Source organism: Fusarium verticillioides, chromosome 8 (genome assembly GCF_000149555.1).
Source record: "Fusarium verticillioides 7600 chromosome 8, whole genome shotgun sequence".
In the NCBI taxonomy this organism is placed as follows: domain Eukaryota; kingdom Fungi; phylum Ascomycota; class Sordariomycetes; order Hypocreales; family Nectriaceae; genus Fusarium; species Fusarium verticillioides.
This window is the reverse complement of record NC_031682.1, coordinates 1,601,754-1,627,981: the sequence shown is the minus strand read 5'-3', so window position 1 is coordinate 1,627,981 and position 26,228 is coordinate 1,601,754. Positions and strand designations below refer to the sequence as shown.

The 26,228-nt window shown below is 49.6% G+C and overlaps 14 protein-coding genes across 14 annotated transcripts; 7 read left to right on the top strand and 7 right to left on the bottom strand.

The window, feature by feature from the left end:
• Positions 1-218: 218 nt before the first annotated feature.
• FVEG_07223 (hypothetical protein) lies at positions 219-1,762 on the top strand. Its single transcript, XM_018895818.1, has one exon. The coding sequence runs from the start codon at positions 377-379 to the stop codon at positions 1,478-1,480; it is 1,104 nt and encodes a 367-aa protein (XP_018753151.1). The 5' UTR covers positions 219-376; the 3' UTR covers positions 1,481-1,762.
• FVEG_07224 (hypothetical protein) lies at positions 1,512-2,617 on the bottom strand. Its single transcript, XM_018895819.1, has 2 exons — positions 2,225-2,617; positions 1,512-2,176 (listed from the first exon to the last, which is right to left on the bottom strand). Exons 1-2 carry the CDS (start codon positions 2,579-2,581, stop codon positions 1,739-1,741), a joined length of 795 nt encoding a protein of 264 aa, XP_018753152.1. The 5' UTR covers positions 2,582-2,617; the 3' UTR covers positions 1,512-1,738.
• Positions 2,618-2,748: 131 nt separating this feature from the next.
• FVEG_07225 (phosphatidylinositol glycan, class T) lies at positions 2,749-5,105 on the top strand. Its single transcript, XM_018895820.1, has 2 exons — positions 2,749-3,584; positions 3,629-5,105. Exons 1-2 carry the CDS (start codon positions 2,822-2,824, stop codon positions 4,606-4,608), a joined length of 1,743 nt encoding a protein of 580 aa, XP_018753153.1. The 5' UTR covers positions 2,749-2,821; the 3' UTR covers positions 4,609-5,105.
• Positions 5,106-5,333: 228 nt separating this feature from the next.
• FVEG_07226 (hypothetical protein) lies at positions 5,334-5,998 on the top strand (the record flags this gene model as incomplete). The annotated part of the gene is made up of 2 exons (XM_018895821.1): positions 5,334-5,564; positions 5,609-5,998. The coding sequence occupies 2 exons, from the start codon at positions 5,334-5,336 to the stop codon at positions 5,948-5,950; spliced, it is 573 nt and encodes a 190-aa protein (XP_018753154.1). The 3' UTR covers positions 5,951-5,998.
• Positions 5,999-6,028: 30 nt separating this feature from the next.
• On the bottom strand, positions 6,029-8,546 carry FVEG_07227 (N4-(beta-N-acetylglucosaminyl)-L-asparaginase). The gene is made up of 2 exons (XM_018895822.1): positions 7,340-8,546; positions 6,029-7,284 (listed from the first exon to the last, which is right to left on the bottom strand). The coding sequence occupies exons 1-2, from the start codon at positions 8,363-8,365 to the stop codon at positions 7,279-7,281; spliced, it is 1,032 nt and encodes a 343-aa protein (XP_018753155.1). The 5' UTR covers positions 8,366-8,546; the 3' UTR covers positions 6,029-7,278.
• FVEG_16045 (hypothetical protein) lies at positions 6,572-7,165 on the top strand (the record flags this gene model as incomplete). Its single annotated transcript, XM_018905282.1, has 1 exon — positions 6,572-7,165. The coding sequence occupies one exon, from the start codon at positions 6,572-6,574 to the stop codon at positions 7,163-7,165; it is 594 nt and encodes a 197-aa protein (XP_018753156.1).
• A 107-nt stretch (positions 8,547-8,653) lies between the features above and the next one.
• On the top strand, positions 8,654-11,807 carry FVEG_07228 (hypothetical protein). Its single transcript, XM_018895823.1, has 2 exons — positions 8,654-9,150; positions 9,217-11,807. Exons 1-2 carry the CDS (start codon positions 8,768-8,770, stop codon positions 11,663-11,665), a joined length of 2,832 nt encoding a protein of 943 aa, XP_018753157.1. The 5' UTR covers positions 8,654-8,767; the 3' UTR covers positions 11,666-11,807.
• FVEG_07229 (hypothetical protein) lies at positions 11,577-13,128 on the bottom strand. Its single transcript, XM_018895824.1, has 4 exons — positions 12,688-13,128; positions 12,593-12,645; positions 12,452-12,542; positions 11,577-12,401 (listed from the first exon to the last, which is right to left on the bottom strand). The coding sequence occupies exons 1-4, from the start codon at positions 13,035-13,037 to the stop codon at positions 11,798-11,800; spliced, it is 1,098 nt and encodes a 365-aa protein (XP_018753158.1). The 5' UTR covers positions 13,038-13,128; the 3' UTR covers positions 11,577-11,797.
• Positions 13,129-13,917: 789 nt separating this feature from the next.
• Positions 13,918-15,518, top strand: FVEG_07230 (hypothetical protein). The gene has a single exon (XM_018895825.1). It carries the CDS (start codon positions 14,019-14,021, stop codon positions 15,441-15,443), a length of 1,425 nt encoding a protein of 474 aa, XP_018753159.1. The 5' UTR covers positions 13,918-14,018; the 3' UTR covers positions 15,444-15,518.
• Positions 15,519-16,089: 571 nt separating this feature from the next.
• On the bottom strand, positions 16,090-17,389 carry FVEG_07231 (hypothetical protein). Its single transcript, XM_018895826.1, has 2 exons — positions 16,993-17,389; positions 16,090-16,943 (listed from the first exon to the last, which is right to left on the bottom strand). The coding sequence occupies exons 1-2, from the start codon at positions 17,228-17,230 to the stop codon at positions 16,300-16,302; spliced, it is 882 nt and encodes a 293-aa protein (XP_018753160.1). The 5' UTR covers positions 17,231-17,389; the 3' UTR covers positions 16,090-16,299.
• Positions 17,390-18,597: 1,208 nt separating this feature from the next.
• Positions 18,598-19,926, top strand: FVEG_07232 (endoglucanase). The gene has a single exon (XM_018895827.1). The coding sequence runs from the start codon at positions 18,753-18,755 to the stop codon at positions 19,827-19,829; it is 1,077 nt and encodes a 358-aa protein (XP_018753161.1). The 5' UTR covers positions 18,598-18,752; the 3' UTR covers positions 19,830-19,926.
• Positions 19,927-20,328: 402 nt separating this feature from the next.
• On the bottom strand, positions 20,329-22,256 carry FVEG_07233 (hypothetical protein). Its single transcript, XM_018895828.1, has one exon. It carries the CDS (start codon positions 22,072-22,074, stop codon positions 20,461-20,463), a length of 1,614 nt encoding a protein of 537 aa, XP_018753162.1. The 5' UTR covers positions 22,075-22,256; the 3' UTR covers positions 20,329-20,460.
• A 624-nt stretch (positions 22,257-22,880) lies between these two features.
• On the bottom strand, positions 22,881-23,841 carry FVEG_07234 (hypothetical protein; the record flags this gene model as incomplete). The annotated part of the gene is made up of 2 exons (XM_018895829.1): positions 22,881-23,426; positions 23,476-23,841. 2 exons carry the CDS (start codon positions 23,839-23,841, stop codon positions 22,881-22,883), a joined length of 912 nt encoding a protein of 303 aa, XP_018753163.1.
• Positions 23,842-24,824: 983 nt separating this feature from the next.
• On the bottom strand, positions 24,825-25,975 carry FVEG_07235 (hypothetical protein; the record flags this gene model as incomplete). The annotated part of the gene is made up of 4 exons (XM_018895830.1): positions 24,825-25,103; positions 25,175-25,501; positions 25,552-25,836; positions 25,892-25,975. The coding sequence occupies 4 exons, from the start codon at positions 25,973-25,975 to the stop codon at positions 24,825-24,827; spliced, it is 975 nt and encodes a 324-aa protein (XP_018753164.1).
• Positions 25,976-26,228: the final 253 nt, after the last annotated feature.

The window sequence follows — 26,228 nt, the reverse complement described above, 5'->3', positions numbered from 1 at the left end:
GGTCGGTGCTGTATTCGGATACTATAGAGGTCTTCATGGGCTCAATAAACCTTATAATATCCTCCAGTTCAGGCAAATTATCTAGGAGTCCAAACTCTCAGTAAAACATCATAACCGGAGCGCTCCAACAATTAACCGCGTGTGTCTTTCCATCGGCTCCACTTATCACCCGCCGAACCTCCCCCACATTGTGACCCTCTGGATTCCGCGGGGTATGTTGTTGCGCGAACTTCATCCCTCTTAAACTTTACAGATCTCTATTTGGCTTTTTCTTGGACAACTGCGCGGCCTATATTATACGTATCCAATTGCATTATTTTTGATTATCATTTTCATCTTGCTTCAACTTCTTTGCAAACCGCCACCGTTGCCAACCATGGATGACCAATTTGGAGGACGTACCGACGATGACCTCTTCTACGATGACTTCGAACCTGTGGAGAGCGAGACCGTCATCACCACTGGAGCCGTACCGGAGCCCCAGCCTGCACCTGTAGCGCCGGTCCAGGAACCAACCGCTCCTCAAGAGAAGCCAGCGCCAGCACCAGCTCCCGCACCATCGGCCCCCGCCTCAAAACCTGCTGGCCTCTCTTCGTCACGATATGCCGATAAGCCAGCTCCCCCCAAACCCGCAAAGCAAGCTCCTCAACCAACATCCAACGCACCTCCTAACGCTCCAACGGCTCCTCGCGAGAAGAACAACCATGGTTCGCAAAATACCGCCGCCAATTCTGCAGCTCGTCTTCAATCTGGCGCAAACCCGCGACAGAAGCTCACGGACGAAGAACTCGCTGCCAAGATGGAGAAAATGAAGCTGCTCAACGCAGAGAAGGCGCGCAAGTTTGAGAAGGCAGAAAAAGATGAGAAGGATCATGCCGTGGCGTATGCTCGCGGCATGGAGGAGGCTAAGAAGCGTCGTGCTGAGGAAGCTGAGCGACGTAAGCGTGGCGAAGAGGACAAGCGCAGGCTTGACGACGAACGTGCTAAGAATCGAGAGCGAAAGCTCAAGGCCATGGGTATGAAGGAGGGTGGATGGGATGAAGGCAAGGATGCTCTCGAAGAGGAGGAACACAGACGTTTCCGCGGCGCAAATGGTGGCATCCGAGGATCGAGAAGCTCTGGTCTTGGTGGAAGTCGGTACGCTTCGAAGGATAACGAGGAACATGACGTGGATCGCTTCTTGGACGACCGACATCGTGGCGGAAGGGGTAGAGGACGTGGCCGTGGAGGACGAGGAGGCCGAGGCGGACGCGGCGGCCACGAAGGCGCACCACCAGCACCCGTCAAACAAGCCGTCCCAGCAGCCGAAGACTTCCCAGCTCTACCTGGTGAGGTTAAGAAGAGCGCATTCGCACCAGCGAACGATAAGCCGGCCTTTGCGACTGCGGCAGCTGGGCCTCCACCGCCACTGCCACCACCCACTGGTGGAAAGTGGGACGAAGAGATGGATGAGTACGATGAGCTGAACAAGAAGTCATGAACAAATTAAAAGAGATGGGACACTGGGGATAGCTTGAAAGTGGAGTTGGAAAAATACCATAGGTAGCATTGTTAGAAAGCATCGAAGGTCGAAGCGAGATTGAAAGCATTCTCCTCATTTCTATTTGCCTTTTGGCGCTGAGCTGCTTTTCTAGAAAGGGTATTATCCTGCTCTCCGCCAACTCTTTCATTCTTATTTCCCTCCATTTTATACGCAGCGCCAAACGCCTGAACATCCCAATAAAGCATTAAACATTGATTACCATCCTCCACGGTATCCCCTTCCACCGCGGCCGCTCCTATATCCTGAACCTCGAGGTCCTCGGGGCCCATCGTCATCCATGGGTGCCCTCGATCGGCCTTTCATCTCCTTGGGGAAAGCATCGTAAGTCTTCCTCATCTGCGCATATCCCAGATGCATCTTTCCATAGAAGTGATCGGCGAGACGTCTGTCATTGTCGAGTCGACTAAGGTAGGCACCGCAAACATCGCAGACTTGCAGCTTCTGGTGGCCTGAGGGACCAGATGTATCGGAGAGGGCCTTGAGTTCCTTTTCGCGGTCGGATTTGGATTGTGAGGCTTGACGGACACGGAAGAGCTCGTCTTGGGCGCGCGATACCTCGCCCATGGAGCCTAGGATTTCAACTTCGAGGAGGCCGTTGTTGATTGAAGCTGAAAGGTCGGAAATAGACTTGAGCTACGTAGGTTAGCATCTCACACCGCAGAATAAGGAAAAGGGGCGTACCAAAACGTTGGTCTGGCGAATCTCATCAGGTGTCTTCTCTAATCGTCTCTGCGCAGCATCGATTCGGCGATTACAATCATCGATGTACTTTTGCAGATCGCGCATATAATCGTACTCGAATCCATATTTTTGCTTCTCTCGATCTGATAGGCCGTCGTACTCGGCCTTCAATCCTTCATTGTGCACCTTCGGACACGGTCCAATATCCTGCTTTGTGTTTGTGAAGAGATCGTGCGGACAGGTGCCTGCGAGGTAGGATCGGCAAACTTTGGGGTCGGTGAGTGATAGTTGAGCGGCTCTTGATGTCGAGGATGCGCCCATCAGCTGCTCGAGCAGCTTTCTCTGTTCAGCGGCCATTGTGAATAAGTCGTTTGAAGATGTTGAAAGTTGGTGGGGCCTCAAGCTTGAAGATGCGACTATGTGGAGGAACGCGCCGGGAAGCTAAGTTTCTGCCATGATCCACCGCTTACTGCATCGAATCCTCCACGTCGCAGTAGCTCTCCAAGCTACGACACCAAATCGATCTCCCAAGGGCAAAGGTGCCATGTGAAGTCTTGATCGACTTCCTCACTTCTTCACCCTTTTTCTTTTTTCAAGATGCGCCACTTTCTGGCCTGTCTGCTACTGGCCATAACAAATGGCTTCGCACTCACTTCTGCAGCCGCATCCGGTTATCACGAGCAATTGACGCTTCGACCTTTACCCCTGTCCCAGCTTCTAGCGAGCTTCAACTTCCGAGCCAATACCTCAATTGCCGATTTCGAAGCGCATAACTTTCGACTGTTTCCTCGATCTTTGGCGCAGATTCTTCAGTATGCTGGGACACGAGAGCTACATTTACGGTTTACGCTAGGACGATGGGATGCTCAGTCGTGGGGTGCTAGACCGTGGGATGGAACTCGCGAGGGAGGCACTGGTGTTGAACTCTGGGCGTGGTTGGATGCCGAGACTAATGAGGAGGCTGATGAGAAGTGGCTAATACTGACAAACGCTCTGTCTGGATTGTTCTGCGCCAGTTTGAACTTTATCGATGAGACGAGGACGATTCGACCTGTTATGTCTTTCCAGCCCGACGGCGACCACTCGAACTCGTCGCTTGCGAACATGAGACTTCTTCATGGCGTTCTGCCGCATGAAGTTGTCTGTACCGAGAACCTGACACCTTTCTTGAAGTTGTTGCCCTGCAAGGGCAAGGCTGGTATTGCTACACTTCTGGATGGTCATAAGCTATTCGATGCCTCCTATCAGAGCATGGCAATTGATGTTCGACCCAAGTGCAATGCGGGCGGAGAGTGTTTCTTGGAGATGGAGGAGACTGTTGATATGGTTCTTGATGTCAATCGTTCCAAGAGGCCTCAAAGTATGTACATGGACGCTATTGGATGGCCCCTCTAACATTTCTAGACAACCCGATTCCGCGACCCCCTCCTGCTCACGAGCTGCTTTGCGATACCTCCAAACCCTACCATTCTGATCACGCATGCTACCCCGCCGACAGTCTCGACGGTCAAGATTGGACTCTATCTCAAGTCTTCGGTCGCCCCATGAAGGGTACATGCCCTCTCACCGATCCCGATGTTCCTCCAGTCTGTGTTCAGATCCCCCAGTCCCGCGACATCTACACAACCGAAGGCGCCCGCGAGATCCGATCCCAAAACTCTCGCTGCTATAGTCTTGATACAAACGCCGAACTTACTCTCATGCTCGTCAAGCCCGAGTCACAAGACGAGGACAAGATCCTTAATAAGCCCGAGACACCTCTTCTCTACGCTGATCGCAGCTTCAACGGTCACGGCCAGGAACACGGTGGTGTACAGGCCATCCTGAGCAACCCTAGTGACACCGATGTTGAGTTCGTCTACATGGAGTCGCTGCCATGGTTCATGCGCATCTACCTTCACACCCTCTCGGCCCGTATTGCCGATTCACCCTCGTCGAACTCGAGCGATCTGATCAAGGAGATCTACTACCGTCCCGCACTCGACCGCGCAAGGGGAACACAGCTTGAACTCCTCATGCGCATTCCGCCACACTGCACGGTTTTCCTGACATACGATTTTGAAAAGTCCATTTTGCGATACACCGAGTATCCTCCCGACGCCAACAGAGGTTTCGACGTCGCCGCTGCTGTTATCACAACATTAGAGCCCAAAGTTCTCAACATCCGCACTACGACACTGCTGCTATACCTACCCACACCTGATTTCAGTATGCCATACAACGTTATTATCTTTACATCGACAGCGATCGCGCTAGCATTTGGAGGATTGTACAATATTTTAGTTAGGAGATTTGTAGGTGCCGACGAGGCGCAAAGCACAGGTTTGAAGGCGAAGCTTTTGGGGCTTGTTAATAGAATAAAGGGTAAGGCTGGGAAGCATTAGATATGATGCATGAGTTATTTTTATTGGTTACAATGCAAGATGTTACTGTTACCTGCTGTGGCCATTCTCAGCTGGCATGGCCCTGAGATCCAAGTACATGGTCTTGGGGGAGCGATCACGAATGATGGTCAACGCGAGCAAGTGTGTTCTCAGTCTTACCGTCTTGCCACTTCGGCCGTGCATTGTCCCTGTCGAAACATCATCGGGCCGCGTCATTAGATCTGGGGAACGTGGACACGAACTTATCGCATCTCTGTTGAAGTTTCAGATGACGAGTTGAGGTGTACATGTGTTCAGGGTCCTAAGGGAGTCTGGAGGGCTGTCCGCGGTGTTGACGTCCTAAGGAGGGTTGTATTTACGATCGCCACGGCCTTGATCTGAAGAAGCCCCAGTTCTGCACGTGGAGGAGGAGACGAAGAGTTGACCGCAAAATTACTCTGCAGTTCTACAATACAACAGCAGAGATTTAAATGATAAGAATTACTTATGGCACATTCTGATCATCTCTTGTTCGAGGCATCTCTGCGAGATGTAACCGAGTCAAGAAGGCATCGAGTAGAAAAGGCTCGAGCCTTCCTCCATTTCTCAATTTGCCTTCATCTCGTCCAATCTATCCGCATTTGCCAAGACAACCCATGCCCAACATCATCATCTTATAGCACTCAAGTTGCCAGCTTCCCGCATTCCATGTCAACTCGTAAATGCGCCTTGTGTAGTTCGCTACCATGAGACTCCTCGCTCTATTTTTCCTTATCATCGTCGCGGTGAATGCCTACTACACTCTCTCCGTCTACGCACCTTCGCTTCCCCAGATCCATGCGCGCATCATCAATGCAAGGAACAAAGCCTTCATCATTGGTGCTACAAAGCCCAGCACATTCTGCGGTCTTGACAACGCTACTGAGTGTCCCGATGGCACCTCAACCCAAGTCGATGGAAACATGACGGGTCTCGCAGTAGGTCACATAGCCACTCACCTAATCCATGCTCACGACATCAGGCCGCAGTTCCAGGCGGTCAGTTCATCTTCGTCGCCCCCGATGGGATCATATCCTATCCACCCGCACACTCCGCCCTTCGACCCCCGGGCTCACAGATGGGCGGCTTCCAACGCGCACATGTCATCTCAGAGTGCAAGATGCCTGTCACGATACTTATGTGGTCCCCGGAGAACGCAAGTCCGGGACTTTGGGCTTGCCCTACAGCGAGGAATGTCCCAATTACGAAGGAGGCGGTTCTCAAGGCGACGACGAGCACTTTCACTGGAAGTGGCTGTTTGGCTGTTGAAGGGATTGAGATTCAGACTGCAGGGGATAAGTTCGCTGCTTGGGCTTATACGTAGAAGCAGATTAGAGGATGTTACAGGTCATTAGCAGAAGGATGTGGACGATAGTCAATGGAGAATAGTATAACCTTCTCTCGGCAGAGTTGTTTTTTGCTTTGTAAATTTGTCATAAACGTCGACCTCACGTCCGTCATTGCCCTTCGTCATGTGAAGTGCGTGCCCCTCTACTTGACATCAGTAGTCTACCAAGTTATCCTCATTGAAGGCCATTGGAGCCGCCCCAACTAAGCAGTTGCTTCTTTTAGCACACTCGGTCAACATTCCCCTTCCTTTTACTTCAATGATAGATTTCCCGTGGAACTGTCAATCTTGCCCTTGTTTGATGCGGTTCATGATAGCATACCTCCACTAGCCCTGCACCCTGCAACCCCCGCAACTCTGGTTGCATATTATGCCCAGCTGCCCTAATAGCATGTCTGACTGGGTAGTGTCTCGCCGGAAGCTTACTGTTTTTGGTAAGGAACTAACATCTGTTTGTTGGAGACATTTTCCATGTGTGTAAGTGACTGCCAATCATGAACCTGTGTCCTCCTCATGTAAGTGATAAAATGACAACCTCGCTCGAATGTCTAACCACTTCATGTCAATTCAATCGCTGCCAGACTGATTGCCTGCACTATGACCCAGACTGCGACACAGACTGCGAGGCAGACTGCGAGGCATGCTTTCAGAGAAGGCTATCTCGTCAATGACGGGCTTCTTGAGTCTGGCATGATTGGGAAGCTCAAACAGTCTTACCCATCTGAGCCGATCGCAGACCTGAGGGCCCGCTATGAAGAGGATGGCTATCTGTTCATGAAAGGTCTCCTCCCACGCTCTGACGTTCTTGATTGTCGGGAAGCGTACTTCCGTTTCCTCAGTCCGAGTGGTGTTATGCAACCCAATTCGGCTCCCGTTGATGGCATCTTCGATCCTGATAACAAGGGTGTCCACTATCCCAGTATTGGCGCTGGCCCTTTCGGTAAAGAGCAGATCAACCCAGGTTCATTCGCGAGCCTTGCGGAGAAAGCCCATACGGAGGACTTTTACCTTGAGTTTTCGAGACATCCAGCCCTCAGGGAGTTCGTTTCCAGGCTGAAAGGCTGGGGCGATGATACAAAATTACTCCCAAGGTCTTTGTGGCGACATATCAAGACTTTTCGTGGGAAGGGGTCAATCAAGTTAGTTGCATCAACATGGAGAGATATCACATGTATCAAGGGCAATACATAACAATCGTTCTCCATTTTTGTTTTTGGATATCTAAAGCGCTACTAAAGACAAAGACATAACTGTTGTCGATTGATACAACTAAAATACAAACATGCTGTTACGCTCGATGCTCGTTAAACCTAAGACTTTGTCAACCACATTCATAATTCGTCAAGGCTACAAGTCAAGACGTACCTCCTGCACCGGCTTCACAGTGACGACCTTTGTCTTGGTCATCTTTCCTCCTCTGTAGCTGTACTGGAAGTTCCACCCACTGCATGCAGCGCCGTGGTTTCCGTACCGATCCACGACAACGATACCGCTCTTGAGATCGCCGTACTTGCGAACCATGCGGAGAACTGCATCCTCGGCTGCTTCTTTGGGTGAGAGGCCGTTGCGCATGCCTTCGATGGCTTGGTAGCAAGGAAGGAAACGAAGCATGATGTCGCCATCGCCTGTGGCTCCGCAGCCGCCAATGTCGCTGTCGACATAAGAGCCGCTGCCAACGATGGGGCCGTCGCCGACGCGTCCGGGGATCTTGTGGGAGGCGCCGTTTGTTGTTGTTCCTGCAGCCATGGAACCGTCTCTGTGGATTGTGATGAGAGAGAGGGTGTCGTGGCCGGTTTGTTTATTCGTCTTCATGGTGCTTGTTGTGAGGGTAGCGAGAGGCTTGTAGGGACCGCATGTTGATGCTGGGTTTGGGCTGACGTTGATACGATAGTTGGGCTGGCACTTCTTGGCCTTCCAGTCCTTGCACAGCTTATCCGAGTTTTTGGTAGACAGGCTTGTGGTCTTGAAGCCATTTTGGATAGCGAACTCGGTAGCTTGGTCTCCAACGATGAGAGAATGGGTAGTATGATCGAGAACATGTCGAGCAACAGAAATGGCACCCTTAACGCGACGCAGAGCAGCAACAGCACCAGAATTCATACTCCCACCATCCATGATCATCGCATCAAGTGTAGTTTCACAGTTTTCATCAGGACTTCCTCCAAAGCCTACACTTCCATCGCACTGCTTGTTCTCACACGTCGTACCTCCAATTTCAACCGCGTCAAGTGCAGAAGCCTTCTTCCCCAGCGCGGTGAAGGCCGCATCCGTAGCGGCGGTGAAATCGCCACCCCATGTATTGATGACAAGAGGAAGACCGGGTGTATTACCCGCCGCGAGTGTAAATGTTGACAGGGAGAGAACTCCCATGAAGATAGAGAGAGAAGCCATTTTGTTGGTGTTGTTCGATGACGATGGTGAAAATTGGCAGGGAGAGTGGCGTTTCTTATACGACGTTTCGAAACGGACGCTTTAGAAAAGCGTGGTACGGGCTGTGAACCTTGTAGAACGCTATAACCAATTGTTTCACAGACCGGCACTCGATAGCTAATTCAGCCTGTTTCAATGCAATGTGATAGTAGAGAAGCTACAGGGATGATTGCTTACGCGTGACCAACATGAGACCGTATTTAAACCCCTCATTCCAATCTCACATTCCATTCCAACCTCTCTTTTTATTTTTAAACTTCAATCTTTGTGAAATCCACATGCCAAGAGGAGAAGATTAACAGGACTTTTGCATAATAGTATAATAAATTAAACCCGCTAGCTGCACCATTACAAGCTTATAAAATGGCTGCAGACGCTAAGGTTGACACTGTATCTGAATTCCTCGCTAGGGCTGTTGATGTGTGCCATGCTGTGCGAGGGATACACAGTCTGGGATATACAGATCGCTGTGATACCGACTTTACTCGCTTACTCGAGGGGTTGACGCATTCGGTGAAGCGCATTGAGGGTGAAGAGGGAGAATACGAGAAAGCTCAGATCAGGTTTGCCTGTGTTCAGATTGGTGATGACCTCGTCGTCCACGTCAACCGTGTCTTGAACGCGTTCAGTGATTCAATCGATGTCGCTGGCTTCTGCAAGCTCTGGCCCCTGGACGATGTCACGGCGCTGAATGCACGGCTCCGTCAAGTGTTGCATCGATGCCAAGACACATTTTCGTCATCACAGTGAGTTTAGTTGACTTTACTGGCTGCTCTCCAGAAGCTAATGGTACGCTAACGTGTTGTTACTAGTGAACTCTGTCTACCCTTGCTCGCTGATTTACAGCTCACAGGCCGTGAGCTTGAGTCTGATGAGACTGAGACGAAGAGTTTAATTGAGCACACGGAAACAACTGCTCAGGATGATGCTGGCAAGTTTCCCGGGCAGATTCCCGGCATCCCGAGACCCCCGAAGCTAGCTCCCGTGGGCCTCGTCAATGACTTCATTCTCGAGAGTCTGTCATACAAATCTATGCACGATCGCGAGAGTCAAGTCACTGAAGCTCACGCCAAGACTCTTGATTGGATCTTTGACAATTCGCCCATCGACCAGTCTCTGCGTCAGAACTTCAGGGACAGCTTCGTCTCATGGCTCAGCACCACGGAACTGGGTCCTATCTACTGGATCACTGGAAAGCCCGGGTCTGGTAAATCTACTCTCGTGAGATACCTCTCCCAGCATCCAGTTGCGCTGTATCATCTTCGCAAATGGGGCGGGAAGAAGAGTGTCAATACAGCGGGCTTCTTCTTCTGGACCAGTGGATCTCAGCAGCAGAGGTCGCAAACTGGCCTGCTGCGATACCTCCTCCATCAGCTACTGTCTTTTGATCCAGAGCTCATTGAAAAAGCGTTTCCTGATCTCTGGAGTCGCTTGCGTCATATGACGACCAAGGAACGAGTCAACTTTGCTCTGGAATGGACTGTCCAAGATTTACAGGCTGCTTTCCACTCTCTTCTGGACGCGGCCTTGCCTAGTGTTAACATCTGTCTCTTCATCGATGGTCTTGATGAGTTTGATGGCGATCATGTCCAAATCATAAACTTCTTCAAGGACTTGACATCCAGATACGATGGAAAGTCACTCAAACTCTGTCTCTCGTCTCGGCCATGGGATGTCTTTGAAAAGGCATTCGAAACGTCTGTTCCAAATACCAAGCTTCAGGATCTGAGCTACGACGATATATACCGGTATGCAAATGATACACTCAAATCGAATGACCATATTCGAAGAATGATGAAGCAGAATCCAGAGTCCACTCATATGTTAATCACTACGGTGATTGGACAGGCCAATGGTGTTTTCTTATGGGCCAGACTCGCAGTTGAGCGTATGCTCGTAACATTTCAGAATAACACCAAGTTCGAAGTTCTGGAGAAGACTCTGAAAGAACTTCCTACAGAACTTGATGATCTCTTCGAAAAGCTTCTGTTTAAGGATCAGACATCCTCGGAGATCATGCAGACTGCCACTCTGTTCCAGCTCATGCGTGCCAGAGAAATTGTCGCGGACTTTATCAAAGATGAGTCCTCCAACTCACTGACAGTCTGGGAACTCGCTTTTGCGCTTTTCAAAGCGGACGATGCTATGGCTCTCGATCGCGAAGTGGTGGAAGCGACGGATGAAGAAATTCAGAGACGCTGCGGAACGGCAGTACAGTATATCCAAGCTCGCTTCGCAAGGTTGTTGAATGTGCACGTTGCCAAGCCGATGGGCAATGTACGAGTGCCAAATTTTCAGGACAGGCATGCCAGCGTTGCGAGTCTCATCACAACGAGCAAGGTCATCTACATACACCGCACAGTTCGAGACTGGCTCATGGACGGCGGAGCAGGAAAAAGCCTCGAAGCATTCCAGTCCACAGATTTTGACCCTCACCTTCGACTTCTGAGATCATACATCCTTCGTTTGAAGCATCCTCTCGAAGAAATCGAGCATCATCGGCGTTTAGACGAGTGGTATCCTGATATTGCACTCGCCATGACACATGCACGATATATCATAAACGATCCCCAAGGCCGTCAGCAGAAGTTCTTGAACGAGATGGATAAGACTCTTTCTTGGCTCTGGCTTGAGAAGCCGACTGATTCGTATGATCACTGGGCAAAGAGTACATTTGGAGCTTATGAGATCAGGATGAAAGCGCCTCCTATTCATCGGCCGTTTTTGTGCCTTGCTACCAAGTTTGGTCTGACAGATTATGTCTGTCAGGAAGTTGAGGACCTTATTCGTGAAAAACAAGACATGAAAGAAGAGGAAGAGGACGGGCCTACACCTTTACTTTCCTACGCGACAGAATTTCTCTGCTCTCGTAACAAGACCATCTTCCCCATGTCATCACCCAAGCTCGTCCACTGGCTTCTCAACAACCCCTCACGCATCAATCCAGGTCCCAATCATGAATACAAACACTTCATCACACATCAGTCAGTTACTCCGTGGCTGGCTGTTCTTCGTCATCTTCGTGATGCAAAGCGGAGGGGATGGATCGAATACTACGATATCAACCCTGAAGGAACTGCACGTTGGGCCGAAATTGTAAAGGAATTCGTGCAATTTTCGGACGTCAGTGCTGTGATTGTTAAGGATATATGGGACCCAGAGATCACTGCGTTGGGAGTCATGGAGATGCTGGAGGAAACGTATGGTTCTGCTGAGGTGCAGAGGATCAGAGTATTGATGGAAACGAAGATGGTTCAGTAAACGTGTAGTTCAATATCACTCCTACTTTCTCTGGATGATGTGTCTTCATTTCCAATATCCGTTTCTTTCCCGTATAGAAGATAGGAAACCGAAACACATTCAATAGTTTCTAAGATCTTCGTTCGAAAACCTCTAGTACCCTTCCTTCCGGTTGACTTTGTTGATGAAGTCGTTTCGTCCTTGGCTGAGCCTCTCAAGGTTCAATCTAAAAATATCCAACAGCCTCGTATAGTAAAATGAGGAAGCCGCACTGATATGTGGCGTAATAGTCACATTCTTCGCACTCCACAGTGGATGCTGATCAGGCAAAGGCTCAGGATCAGTGACATCAAGCGCCGCACCCTTGATAGTTTCCGAATTAAGCGCCTCGATAAGATCATCGGTATCGACGATAGGTCCCCTCGCAATGTTAATCAAGAAAGTCCCCTTCTTACCGAGAATTTCAAACTCAGGCTTTGAGATCAACCCCTTGGTCTTGTCAGTCAATGGAACTGAGATGACGAGGATGTCTAGTCCTGAATCAAGAAATTGGTGGATTTCTTCTTTGGATCCGCCGGAAAACCATTTGCTAGGGAATTCACCCTCTGGGTCACCGAGGCCCGGAGGTGTGTAGGAGTCATCGCGGCGGGACTCTGGGGTGTTGCGAGGGTGAAGAGTGTAGGCATGGACGTCGAGGCCTAAAGCTTTTGATAGACGAGCTGTTTGACGGCCGATACTACCATAGCCTAGGATGCCACTGTAGGTTGTTAGTCGAAATCCTTTACGTGCGAGAGCATGGGTTCTGACATTCGCTTGCCAGCTGTATCTTCGGTATCTTCGGCACCTTGATGAAGACGTTTCCATTTTCCTTCATCTTGAAGATTCGAGTATTCCTTTACTATGAAATTGTAAGCCAGAGTTTCCAAAAAGAGCAATCGAACACCCTACAGTGAAGTCGATGAGATAGATAAGTAGTTATGATCCACTCCGCAATTTGAGGTCTGTCGATTAGCTATAGTATTCCACGCCGCAAGCCAACTCACCCATGAACTCCATTAGCAGTTGAAAATGGAATCTTTGTATCCGTAAAGAGGGGATCCTTGATGAGATGGTTGGCACCAGCGCTCGTAAGTTGAACGTATTGCAAATGCGGCGCCTGTTCTGGTTTTGGCAACAAGGTCGCAGTCAACAAGACAGTAGTATCCTGCCACTCCTCTTCCTCGAAACTAGGATCGAGAGGTGCACCCCACGGTTGAATGAAAGTCTTGATTGTTAGATCGGGGAACTGTTTCTGAATGGCGTCGATCTGAGCCTGGGGCGGTTCAACGGTTGAGAAGATTATGGCCTTGTGGCCCTTGAGGGTTTTGTTGTTGCTGATCCTGACGAGCGTCATGGCGGAGTGATTGGTAGCAAGATATCAATTGGAAGGTTGAGTTGGATGATTGACCAGGATCATGAGTGAATATTGAGTCTGGAGGATGACAAATAGACATCCATGGTGTTGTTGTCGTCAAGGTGGGGCTGACTGACGCCTTGAGATAAGGATGGATCTGAGTGGATTGGTATCGCGATGGAGAGGTTGCATAGTGCCGATGTTGCCATTATAGTCTCGGAAACGAATTGCAACTCGACTGTATATGGACTTTGACCCTATAGGTTTTGGGTTTCACAACGGTGATTGATTGAGTTTATGAAGCTGACTTGTCTTGAAATCGACTACCCTGTACTGCCTCGGAAACAATGCCGAACTTGCGCTCCATACTCTGCGTGGTTATGCCAGAATTTGTTGCGATCATAAGTTACATAAGATCTAAATACTCATAACGTTTCGTTTTTGTGTAATTTTGAAGAGAATATATGTCGCTGGCATACTATGCCAACTTTCACACTCCAGATTATGATCTATCCTTCGTCTAATCACCATGAGGCGCAAACGGTTATGTTGCACCACGGTGAACAGCCTCTCCAGATTCACGGCTACGCCGCCATGCTAGGACTTTGACATATTGGCCGAGCCATACTGAGTAACTCCGCCATAAGTGGAAGAAGCTAAGCAATTGGCATATTTTTTATGTTCCAATAAATAGAAATATTTGACATTTTCCATTATTCCAGCCCAGCAAAACTCCGTGGCTATGCCCACTAAACAGGTCAGCCCTACAGGCAGCCTACGCTAATCTCATCCGCTAACCCTGCAGGACCGTTGGCGGTGGCAGAGACCAGCAGCTGAAAACGCCCCCAATTTCCAGAACCTCGGAACGACTTCAGCAGCTGTAAACGCCTTGACGGCAGCCACAAATGCTTGAGATGACTTCAAATACTTGCCCCTCCCCGTACCTCATGTTGAGGCAATCATCACCCAACATTTTACGAAATGCCTCACGCCGTGCTACCAGATCTTGCTGCGTTTCAAGAAAGCCTTCACAATCCTCTTCCGGCATACTCAGCCATCGACAATGGCGACCTTCTGAACCGAATCGAAGCCACTGAAGGGGTCGAACTCCCTATCCTCTACTCACCCGCCAGTCGTGCGCCGAACTTCCAGCGTTTTGCCTCCGGTGCAGATAGGGAATCGTACCTTGAAGCACACCGACTCGAATGCGACATCGTTAAGGCCTTTTTCTCCGCTATCGAGAATGGCCACGATGATATCGTCGCCGATTTTATAGCCCGTGGCTGGGTATCGCCCGATACTGCAAGTCAATGGGGCGAGACACCATTAAATGCTGCTGTGCGCATGGGCAAGGTTCCCATGGTGAGCCGCCTCGTTGCTCTTGGTGCAAGCGTCAATGGATTCGGTCGCGCACGGGATGAGAATAGCACCGTCGAGCCTGCAGACTTGCCTGAGCGTACGCCGTTGATGGTCGCTGCTGAGCGCGGGCACCTGGCGTTGGTCAAAGTCTTGATCGAAGACTACGGCGCGAAACACGACATCATTGCGCCCGATGGAGCGATTGCCCTTCGTCTAGCCGCCTCGAACCGCCACCGCGAAATCGTACATTATCTCCCTACTATTCGTGGCGGCGCATGGAAGCGATGGGCGACCGTGCATAAAAAGCAAATGGACCGAGTGCGACGAGCTGTCAATAGAATCGTCAAGTTCGTCAGAATCCTTGTTTGGGATCTCCCCAAGTTTCTAGTCTGGGATGTGCCGAACGAAATATGCCGTGCTGCCTGGAGGCGTCGCCATCGGGTGAAGAACTTCTTTAAGAAGTTGCCTGGCAAGCTGAAGGACGCGATACTCGGGATACCTAGCACCCTCAAACGCGCTGCAACGGAGGTGTGGAAGGGTTTCAAGGAGCTTCCGTCGTTTTTGAAGAGCTTGGCCCAGGCTACCTTTAAAGTATTTTGGAAGGTCCTGACAGGCATACCCGGCGCGGTAATGTTTGTTCTCAAATGGATCGGAAGCGGATTGAAGGGCATCGGCGATGCCATTCTGAACATTTTCGTTAAGCTGTTCTCTCTCCTCCACACAGCGGCCATGGCGGTCGTGACTTTCTTGCGTGGTATCACTCTTGGGGATGTGTGGAATGGCTTCTGCCATCTCGTTCGCGCCGTCTTCGTGGACGCGCCTAAAGCAATAGGCACATTCATGGTGGCCTTTGGCAACACCAGTTACGATGTGCTCAAAGCAATCTTTGGCACCTTGGGTGAATGTATCTGGTGGTTATGTGGGGGAACTTACTGGTTGGTTCGATATATTCCACGTCGGATATGGACCATGTTTGAGGCGATGGGGACATCTTTGGTGAAGGCCTGGGAGGAGATCATGGTGTACTTCAATCCTAAGCGAATGTAGTTCGCTACTAAAAGCTCTATATTATAATTACAGAATATTCGCTAACGACTCAATTGAGCGGCAACAGCTATCAACACTAACTACCGTTAGAAGATCGATGATGCAATGCGTCCCTTTCGCAGCATAATAATGATGAGGATCTGAATACTGGTAGTGGAGCCATGAACTTGGCCGATGCCACATGACAGGACATCATCGACCGCCGCCCGATGCCTCCAACTTTAACGTTGGCGCCAGTATTTGTAACATGGCGGTTCCTCAATGTATCCGCCTTTCTATCAGCACTTTTATCTGTAGGGTCACGTCATTTCAAGACACTCTTCGATGCCCAAGCGCAAGGTCCACAGAATTACTAGTGGAGGTCTCACGAAAGAGCCATTTGATTCACATGTTTAGTAGCACGCTGATTCTGAAAGGATGCATCATTCGCTCTCGACGTTATGAGTTAGACATTGAAACTCTCAACAACTCGTTCATCTTATTCAACCGGCGTTGTGGTAACATATCAAACCTTATGAAGCGGTATGCGAGCTCAAATCGTTTTGCGTATCTGCGGCGACACGGTATAATTAATTCACCGAAGCCACCCTAGACTTCTAGAACATGGCAATTAAGCACTGTGCCCTCGCCGTTGGGGTACCATCCATTCCGACTTTTGTAATATCATTATTTTATTAGTCTATACGTGATCTTTATTATCATTCTTCCGTACTCCGTAAAAGTTCGGCATTTCCCTTCCAGCGTTGCATGCCCATATTTCTAACCTGACCTTGCTCCGGCATAATTGGTGGTGTATTATAACTCCATGTCATTAATCCATCAAGCAATCGGCGCCATGTCTATCGCGGATGCATGTCTATACTTCCGCCATGTATCGGCTTTGCCTCGAACTCCTTGCGTTCATCCTCTCAGCCTCAGCGTACTGACTCCGCCTTGAGCCTCTTGCCTCGGCTCTTTCATCATTACCCTCCCAACCCGCCTTGATCAGCCAGAACAAAGCCATCAAAGGCGTCGTAAGCAAACCTAGAACGCCACCAAGAATCGCCTTGAAAGCCTGTGGTGTCCAGCGGTCTTTGTATTTCCAGTCTCCGCCATCGCGTTCTCCAGCTGTCGTAAGAACCCCCACGCTCAATGGCCAGAGGATAAAGAAGCCCACGACAGCGAGTATGAAACCTCTCAGAGCCCCTTGCACGACCGTCGTAAGTACAGGAGGAACAGTAGATTTTCTTTGAGGCTCTTTCTCTTCAACTTCGGGATCGCTTGGATCAGATGCTGGTGGGAGGAAGAATAGCAATCGAAGCCACTGGTGCGAGGGCTCAGGAACAAAGCCAATCGGCTGAACAGAGCGCTTCGAAAGGTCGTAACTGACAAGGCCCATCTCAACGAACCACGTGAGAATGCACTGGACGATAATAGTTACAGCTGCATCGCCTGATAGTGTGTTTGGCAGTTGAAACAACCGAATTGGGTTCTTGATGGTGTCTTGCGTGGTGTACATGACTATCCATTTTCATTAGCTTTGCATCTCAGACTTCAGCTGTAAACTCACCATAAGCCAAAGCAAAATTCACACCCCCGGATAAAGCCATGGCGCCTATTCCGTCAAGCCCAAAGACATAGAAGAGCTGGTGACCCGTAAACCGCAGACTCGGCTTCAGGCGCCCCTCAATGTCACTGTCATCTCCTCTCTGTTCTCGTTCCTCCTCGCCAAGGTTGTCAGGTTTCAGAATCCCGCTGGACCCCTGCACACTCGGCCCCTGTGTCTCAAGTTGCGCCGACGTAAGCATATCTTTTCCCTTATCAGAGACGAACTCGTGGAAACTTGTTTGGTTTTGTTCTTATTTTTCCTGCCTTTCGTGGTTTTTGATGCATGGAAGTGGGCAATTTTAATTAAAACGTAGCCAAGCTGTTGAAAGGGGGTTTAGGGAGATTAGGCGGGAAAAATGGGAAAGCTTGGACTTTTAGATGTGCAAAGCGAGAAAAAAAAAAGTTAGTTAGCGAAAAAGAGTGAATGCGAATACTAATCCGAGATACTACACTACGACTTTGTTGAGAGACTGGCTCACATGGTACCATTTTACACCGCTATCTCACGGGAATCACGCGATTCACTGGCACTTGTTGAGAGACGGTGGTTGAAGACTATGTGATGCAGGAAAAGCATAAAACTATACGGTTTTCCTAAAAGTTTATCACCGTAGAGTGGACCAACTGTTTGGTGTTTGGAAGGGTCTTCGTGAAGCTCTTACGGTTTCACCACCTAATACCACCACGATCGGTTCAATCGGCCCAAGAAGACGGCTTACAACGCACAAGCCGACCTGTCAAGACGGTATTGATTGACGCCACCTGAGAATCTGGCCCCTCTCGTCTCCATCGGTTCATTCATCCGTTGATTTAATCTATTCAGCGGTTAATAGATCCATCTTCATTCGTCTGAACTTGTGCTGAGGGGAACGTGTTGTAAGCGACGCCAGGAGAAGGACAGAAGCAACTCCATCGTCTCAGGATGACTGACCCAAGCTTGGGCCTGCAAGGGTCTAGAGATGGGGACTTGCGGAAAAATAAACACCGTTGACCTGACCCCTGCGGCGCTAAAGCAGGAACAAAAGAACGGTTGTGTTTTTCCATCTTGTCTTCTGTCCCAGTTTCAGGTACAGCGGCTCTTCGGCCGAGATGGACTGCTCGCTTGCAAGACGGGCTCGTCACTTCGCTTCGGACGGTGTTGAGAGTATTCAACTGAATGACCGTTCTGACATTTCTTGGCAATAATCAATCTTACTTTGGCCATCTGCAGACTATCGTGAAGATCCAGATGCTAGCCTCGAATATACCGTCGGTAAAATGCGACTCTAAACTTTAAAATACTATGAAAATCACTGTAATACTTGCATGATCTGCTCATATCTCGATCAATCATACCCATAAAACCACAGGGGCTGAAACGGCCTTGGCCATCACCATGCAACCCTCCACCACCCTCATCCCTGATGGCATATCGACCCGAACATGATACCCCTGCCTCAATCTATCCAAGGCGGGAAACTGATCCGTTTAGCCATGAGGCTCTTTACCCGTCAGCTCAGGTCTCCAAACATTTATATAAACCGCCCTCCTCCTCTCTCCAAGATACTCTCTTTCTTCACTCAGGCTCATTCAGCAGTTCATTCCATTCACTTTTTGCTCCTTGCACATTCTTTCACACTTCTTTGACAGAAGTCGTTTCATTCATTCATTCACTTCAACCGCCAGTCGGATATTACCACTCTTTACAAAACACAAGACCTACTTTTCTTACACAACTTCAAGATGCCTTCTTTCACCTCCAAGACTCTTCTCGCCGCCGTTGCCGGTGCCATGGGCGTTGCTGCTCACGGTCACGTTTCCTCCATCAACGTCGCTGGCGCCGTCTACGACGGTTTCGATGCTAGCTCTGCTCCTTTCGACCAGAACCCCAAGACCCTTATCGCCTGGTCCACCACTGCCTCCGACAACGGTTTCGTCGCCCCTGATGCCTTCGGCACCGGCGACATCATCTGCCACCGCGATGCTAAGAACGCCAAGGGCCACGCCAAGGTCAAGGCAGGCGATCAGATCTACATCAAATGGGATACGTGGCCAGAGAGCCACAAAGGCCCCGTCATTGACATGTTGGCCTCTTGCGGTTCCGCTGGTTGTGAGTCCGTTGACAAGGAGACCCTCAAGTTCTTCAAGATCGACGAGGCTGGTCTTGTCAAGTCCGGTAACCCCGGTACTTACGCCTCTGACGAGCTGATTGCCAACGACAACGGCTGGCTCATCGAGATCCCCGAGAACATCAAGCCCGGTTCTTACGTTCTCCGTCACGAGATCATTGCTCTCCACGCCGCTGGCCAGGAGAATGGTGCTCAGAACTACCCTCAGTGCTTCAACCTCGAGATCTCTGGTTCTGGCTCTGAGCTCCCTGAGGGCACCCTCGGAACTGAGCTGTACAAGTCCACCGAGAAGGGCATCGTCTTCGATCTTTACAACAACCCTACCAGCTACCCCATCCCTGGCCCTGCCATGACCATTAAGTCCCCCAAGGTTACCCAGGGCAAGCTCGCTGAGAAGTCCAAGGGTACCCCCACCACTGGCTCTGGCTCTGACTCCGGCTCCGGCTCTGCCGCCCCTGAGACGCCAGCTCAGACTGAGGCTCCCGCCGCTGGTACCTCCGCTGCCGCCCCTGTTGCTACTTCCGCTGCCGCTGAGGAGCCCTCTGCCCCCGTTGAGACCTCCCCTGCTGCCCAGGAGCCTGCCACTCCTGTCCAGACTGAGGCTCCTGCCGCTACCAAGCCTGCCAAGACTGGCTGCAAGGCCAAGCGTGGCATGAAGGCCCGCCGTCACGCTCGCGACCTCATGAACTAAGCAAACCACTAAGCGTGGTTGTGTATGAAAGGTCTTTTTACAAGGACAAAAGCCTGTCTATCCTGAATGGGATGAATCTTTGAGTATTCTGCTGTATATATGTGACCTCGAGTCCAAGATATAATTCAATTACATTGATTATCATTCACTTGATCGTGCCAAATGCCTATGTGACCTATCAATATATAGTTTTCTGTTATCTTGTAACGCTGCTTGCTCCAAAGTCTGGCATAAAACAAACTGTCTTGTGGAGTTTCCTTGGCTCAATGACAACAGCTATGGAAAGGAACAACGTTACTGTCTGCATGCAATACGCCGAGTAGTGGCACTCGTACCAAAAACTCCCTTGTAGTGCTTCCCGTAGGATAGATATGGTGAAGTCTCGAAGTCACATCTGTCTTCGTCTGTCTAAGACTCTTAGCTGATCAATAGGCTCTAACAGCGATCTTAGAAATGTTATACATTATGGAAAGTCTCTACCCAAGCATTATACTATGTCACGAAAGATGTTCATCAAGGGTACTGGCATGATGAGGCCAGGAGCAGGGAACTCTATTGCTAGGACTAAGGTTGAAGTCATAATCGTAATAATGTTTCTAACTATGTACAGAGAATCTCAAGGTATCGCATCCTAAAGGTCATTCGCACGCTTCCCCTTCTCCTTCTCGTACTCCTCCAACCAAACCTTGGTGAAGTCAACAATATCCTGTTGAGCTTTGGCAACAGCGGGAGGAGGGAGGCCGATCTCAGTGGCGTTAGGGTCCAGACCGTTTTCATCCCAATGGTGAACACCGTACGGGATAAGGATGAATGGCTCGCTAGCAGTTGACTTTCTGGGAGCAAGACCAATTGCATGAGGTGTAGCGGCTCTCCAAGGATCGTATTCACCGTCGATGAAGGCCACGCGTGGGTAGCTAAAGTTCCAGCCACCAAGCTTATTGATAGACTCGACATCAGGTTCGGCTGTGATGTTGAACTGCTCTCGGCAGGGAATGGTGCTGAACTCAACATCGATGAGGCGAGAGACGAGCGGAAGCTGGTTCTTAGGCACTCCGGAGCCGGTTTGCCAGTATCCCCATTGCGTGCATGTCTGATAGGTCCACTGACGCCCGCTGGATGACGGGTTAAGACTGGTGCTGCCATACATTTCGCGAATAGAGTAGCATTCATTCAGAGTCTGGCCTTGACAGCCTCCCTGCTTATCAGACTCAACGTTTGACCTCATGTAACCGATATAGTTGAGGAAACGGTTCGTCAAGTACTTGACGTCGTTCTTATTGGCATGAGATGAGAGCCACTTCTTAACATATGGCGCAAGAGACCTGGTGCTAGCATAGAGAATAGCATCAGAAGAAACACTGCCGCAATAGATGCCGAAGTCAGATGAGTCCTGTGCAGGGTCCCAGTTATTGCCTTGCAGCCCTCCAATTCCGCGAGCAATGGCGTTTGCAAAATCATCGTCGCGTAGACCAAAAAGACCGAATGCGATCTTGAGCTGTTTCTTCTCCTCATTGTCGCTTCCAGTGAGGATCTTGTCGACAACCTGAGTGAGCTTTTGTGTGACCTTGGCGCAGTCGCCGGGTGCGAAAAGTCGCGCAGCCTCGAAGTACTCCCAGTAGTCGATGATAGCCTGGGTGACACCAGAAGAGGAGATACCACCCCAAAAGATATCTGGGTAAATCTTTCTGGCGAAAGCAGCAAATGCACCAGCGTAGGATCCACCGTAGATGATGTAAGGCGTGTTGGAAGCGGTCAAATTGTGCTTCTCCAGACCCGGAAACTTGACATTCTCAGCAAAGTACGCCGTATCAGCGAGAGCCTGCTCAGTGGACAAGAAACGCAGGTTCTTTGTCTTGAGATCCGGAACAGGGAAACTGGTGCCATAATAACGATGCTCGAGGATTACTCCAACACCACCAGTCGCATTGGCCAGCATCTTCAGGATGCCATGTTCGAGGAACGGAATTCTGTCCTCGCCTGAAGTCTCACCAGAGGCAAGAATAATGACCGGTCCGCCCTCGCGATAGTGCTGCGCGTCGAACCAATATCTCAAGGGAAACTTCTTATCCGAGTGAGGTTCATACTTGGTCTCATTGTGGAAATGATCGACGGGAACCGAGATGTTGTGAACTTGTATGGATCCAGAGTCCGAGTCGGCTCGAGCGGACAGGGCGGGGATACTGTACGCGCTTCCTCTGGCGGTGAGCGCCAAGAGGGCAGCGGAAGCGCAGCCAGCAAACCACATACTTTCTGGTGATGGCGATATATGTTGTTGTTTTGGTAAAGGTATAAATCGCGGGGGGCTTTAAGCTTCTCATATAAGGTGGTTTTGCCATACGGCCAGCCACCTTCCTGTTTTAGATTAAGAAGAGCATCATGGTCACACTGAAAAACATAAGTTCCGTCGCATTTGGAGCAAGGATCTCCATTTATATCCATGGGAAGGAACCTTTGTAGATTGATGAATCACGGCATTATCGAGCCGATTGCTACCCTTATCTGCTGCTGCCTATCGCCTGTCAATTGATAGAGCAGCATACGGAGTAAACCCCCGCCTCGTCACTGTGGTGATATGGATAAACTCTGGCGTGATTCACGCAAAGTTTATCGGCTTCAACGGATAGATACATGCACGCTACGTGAAGCCAATTGCCACCGATCCTAGTGACACGGGTAATATCCGTATACTGAATACTCTTTTAGAAACTTACACTAGACGGACCAGAATGTCATCAGATGATTGAGCCATTACTCAGTCCTGGCAGCAGATAGTCGGGTTGCTCCGTCGATTCAGAGTTTATCTTTTATTGGTTTGCATGATGTTGAAACCTTCTGAAATGAAATCTAACAGCTAGACGACATCTGTCCTACATACATTGACAAATTGTGCAGAATAGTAAGATAAGAACCTTCAAGCACCCCTCTAAGAGTGATCTGCGTCGAACAGGTAACGCAGGCGAGCATACCGAACACAGGGCGCTGTGGCATACATCACTTCTTATCCGACATCCATAATTCAAACAAGAGGTATTGGATCTGTCTATATATGCTCTATTTGGAACAGCCATATTTGTTACCTAGCTCACGGAAAACCTCCAACATGTCAACCTTTCCAGTCACGGTATTCTCATCGGCCTCATACTCCCTGGCGATCAATCCACCTGGTAGTGACGATTCTATCATTTCCATGAAGTCTGCAATGCAATACTCAGGCAGAATGTGTCCGAAGAAAGCCTTCAAATCTTCACCTTGCGCAAGTCCAAGCTCAACCTTGTTGGCAGTGATTTCCTCAAACATGTCTCTCAGGTCGATTGAGCTGTAGGCACGAGGACCAAAGACCTTAATCACTTGCGGGCTGAGGCTCTCGAGCTTGGTGAGCAAGATCTGCGCACAGACCTCACCAACATCTTTGAGACTGACAATTGGGATCTTGAGATCCCTTGGTGCGATCCATGATGAGATTGTTGGCGGATCTCCCAAAGGCATTTGAAAAATGTACTCAAACTCCTCTTGAAAATGAGTTGACTGTAGGATAGTCACTTCAGGCACAGAGCCTTTGAGAATGTTGTCGGTGTGATGATTCAAGCGGACAAAGCCCTACATCGTCAGCATCGACACGGATGACGACTTGGCCACGCTTACTTACGATACCATGGTCATTTTGGGACCCCAGACCAGACAGAACAACGAGCCTCTTGACGTCTGACCTCTTCAAGGCACCTTTGACGTTGTTGGCTGTTTGCTTGGCCCATTCGCTCTGGTCGATGTTCTCATAAGTCGGCGGCGGGACATAGAGAACGGCATCAGAATTGCTGAAATCAAGACTTTCCTCAGAAGCAACATCGCCCTTGACTGAACTGAAGTTTGGGTGGCTTGTGTATTCATCTGGAGTTTTGGAGGTATCGCGATAGATGCCACGGATAGTAAAACTGGCTGGAGAGGCCAGAAGTAGGCGGATGGTCTCTTTTCCGACTTTCGTTGAGGCTGGAAGAACAGTTATATGAGTAGACATCTTGGAGGCATGGTCGAGTGGTGTAGCTGCTGTTTTCAATTCCTACGGTTCTCGAACTGACTGATGTACATTTATATGTCTTGAGGCCCGTCTGAAGACGGGTACGGAGACATTAAAGAGGAGAATACCGAGAACTTTGCTAATTTTATGTATTCAGCTGGAAAGCCTTGGCACCTCGAGAGACTTGGCACTATTGGGATTGGGTAAGCGCACTTATTGAGTACATCCGCTCCGCCAGTTTACGGAGGTCACAAAGAGGATGACCACGTTGCCAAAACTTTCTCAATGTCGCTGTTCATTCTTTCAGAGACCGACCACTGATAATGGATGCAACGTACTACTACCCGAGCTCTCACACAGAGCTGGAAAATATAACCTGATGCATTTAATTGGCCAAATTCATGAATGCAAGAATCGATGGATGCTGAAGTCAGGGGCCAGATGTGAGGCTTGTAACCCCTCATCGACATAGCCATTTCATCAGTATGCGACATATAGGATTATTCATGTTCATCACAGGGGCTGGAAAGATATTTGATATTTCGTATAAGAGGGCGACTCTGCATTCCTCTTGTACTTAGCTGGTCACAAACCCTTTGCCTCGCCTCCGTCCCACAACAGATCTATCAAGTGTAAAAGAGCTACAACAAATCCTGCCACGTACCGGAGGAGCTAGAGGTATGACATAGTGGAATACTCACCCTTCAACAAACTCTTGACAGATTTCATGACACGCCTATTCTGAGATCTAGAGCTTGGAATTTACTACAACGGCAGTGCATTCCTGTCAGCCACTTACCTTTTGGAGGCTGTGCCAGGGGCAAAGAAGAGCAAAGACGTGCTGACTTAGATTGGCACTGCATTTCTATCGGAAACAATATCCTTTTAATAACAGAAGAAACTGGGCTAAGCTCGAACCGAGGAGAGGCTTTTTCAGATCGCGACAAGAAGTTGAGTATCAGGTATGCTTGTCACCTCTCGCCTTACTGAGCGGCCGACATCAAACGCTGATAGATGATTGTAGCCTTCCCACTTAAAAGCCTCTCACAATAGACCTCCGGGGTTGTCACTTTCATGTCGGGATAGAGCTCCGTTGCATCTACATATCCCAGGTACCGCGCGTACTCTGGGGTATTATATCCACGAATTCCGAGTGCGTTGAAGTATTGGTACTTCACTACCTCAAAGTAGTCGAATGAGTCCGCAGGCGGGCAATTAGCCTCTGCTCTAGCCACTCCCTCCATGACCGCGGCCTCTGAGATCTACAAGCCCAAACCTGATTAGTACAGTACATCTTCCTGGCTCTTGAATTCAGATAAGAAAAGAAACTTACATAGTTGCGCTCAATCTTTTCACCACTGGCCTCTTCCAACAGATCGTATGCTTGGTTCATTGTCAGAACCGTGTTGTAGGCAAAGACCATCTTGTTCAGGGTCCGAGGATCTGCGATAATGCGGGCGACCCATCTTCCAATATCCGGCAGATCTGTAAAGGCACAGGGAGTGTTTCCGTCACCTGGAATACCCCCTAGAGTGATTGGCAAGGCATAGTCAACACGGCCGGAGGGCAAGCGAGGTAGCATCAACTGATACCAGTAGCCGATATCGACAATAGTATAAGGAAGTTTGACTTTCTTGATGTGATTGATAACCTGCTCTTTCTTTTTCACCTGTCAGCGGTAGAAGCCATGTAATACTCAGGTGGGCTTACAATATCCCTCAGCCCTAAAATACCTGCTGGGGGTATAATCGGGGCGAAGCAGCAAGGCAAGAAGCGCTTGACACCAGCGGCTTGAGCGGCATTGATGAGTGGGATTTGCGCAAGGAGGCCAGTAGCACTGATTGCTGAAATAACGGTATTTATACCATCGAGGGCTCGCGCGAGTTCATCCTCAGGGCCACTTAGATCCGCAGCTACAACGTTGATTCCCTTCTCTTTGAGAGCAAGTGCTTCAGGTTTCTCCAGTGAGGATTTACGGACCAGTGCAGTAATCTCCTAAGTGTTGAGCAGGTCAATAAGATTCTTACGCCAAGAATGAAATGTGACGTACAAATCGCGGCTCGGTTGAGTCGAGGAGGGCGCCCAAGATGGAGGTGCCCGTCTCACCAGTGGCACCGAGGATCGCGACCTTCATCTTGCTGACAGACACAGAACTTTAAGATGAGAAATTTGACTAATATTATCGAGGAAATGTGTCAATGCTGCCACAGTTGATATACATGAGGTTGCTTTAGAAAGTGAGCATTTCGAGCGAAGATCATCTTATATACTAGATGACTAGGCTAAGTGCTCGGAGTTGCAGAGTGCGGAGTGCGGAGTGCGGAGTACGAACTGTTGCATCCTAGTAATGGGAGTTGCCAACTTAATAGCTGAAAGTTTAATTTATG

Excerpts from the sequence above, each read along its gene's own strand:
- FVEG_07223 (XM_018895818.1), top strand. The coding sequence starts at position 377 with ATGGATGACCAATTTGGAGGACGTACCGACGATGACCTCTTCTACGAT.
- FVEG_07224 (XM_018895819.1), bottom strand. The coding sequence starts at position 2,581 with ATGGCCGCTGAACAGAGAAAGCTGCTCGAGCAGCTGATGGGCGCATCC. Across the intron at positions 2,177-2,224 it reads TTCGCCAGACCAACGTTTTG|CTCAAGTCTATTTCCGACCT; the intron begins GTACGCCCCTTT and ends TAACCTACGTAG.
- FVEG_07225 (XM_018895820.1), top strand. The coding sequence starts at position 2,822 with ATGCGCCACTTTCTGGCCTGTCTGCTACTGGCCATAACAAATGGCTTC. Across the intron at positions 3,585-3,628 it reads TCGTTCCAAGAGGCCTCAAA|ACAACCCGATTCCGCGACCC; the intron begins GTATGTACATGG and ends TAACATTTCTAG.
- FVEG_07227 (XM_018895822.1), bottom strand. The coding sequence starts at position 8,365 with ATGGCTTCTCTCTCTATCTTCATGGGAGTTCTCTCCCTGTCAACATTT.
- FVEG_07228 (XM_018895823.1), top strand. The coding sequence starts at position 8,768 with ATGGCTGCAGACGCTAAGGTTGACACTGTATCTGAATTCCTCGCTAGG. Across the intron at positions 9,151-9,216 it reads GACACATTTTCGTCATCACA|TGAACTCTGTCTACCCTTGC; the intron begins GTGAGTTTAGTT and ends TGTTGTTACTAG.
- FVEG_07229 (XM_018895824.1), bottom strand. The coding sequence starts at position 13,037 with ATGACGCTCGTCAGGATCAGCAACAACAAAACCCTCAAGGGCCACAAG. Across the intron at positions 12,543-12,592 it reads TCTATCTCATCGACTTCACT|TAAAGGAATACTCGAATCTT; the intron begins GTAGGGTGTTCG and ends ACAATTTCATAG. Across the intron at positions 12,402-12,451 it reads GATACAGCTGGCAAGCGAAT|TGGCATCCTAGGCTATGGTA; the intron begins GTCAGAACCCAT and ends AACAACCTACAG.
- FVEG_07230 (XM_018895825.1), top strand. The coding sequence starts at position 14,019 with ATGCCTCACGCCGTGCTACCAGATCTTGCTGCGTTTCAAGAAAGCCTT.
- FVEG_07231 (XM_018895826.1), bottom strand. The coding sequence starts at position 17,230 with ATGCTTACGTCGGCGCAACTTGAGACACAGGGGCCGAGTGTGCAGGGG. Across the intron at positions 16,944-16,992 it reads GAATTTTGCTTTGGCTTATG|TCATGTACACCACGCAAGAC; the intron begins GTGAGTTTACAG and ends GAAAATGGATAG.
- FVEG_07232 (XM_018895827.1), top strand. The coding sequence starts at position 18,753 with ATGCCTTCTTTCACCTCCAAGACTCTTCTCGCCGCCGTTGCCGGTGCC.
- FVEG_07233 (XM_018895828.1), bottom strand. The coding sequence starts at position 22,074 with ATGTGGTTTGCTGGCTGCGCTTCCGCTGCCCTCTTGGCGCTCACCGCC.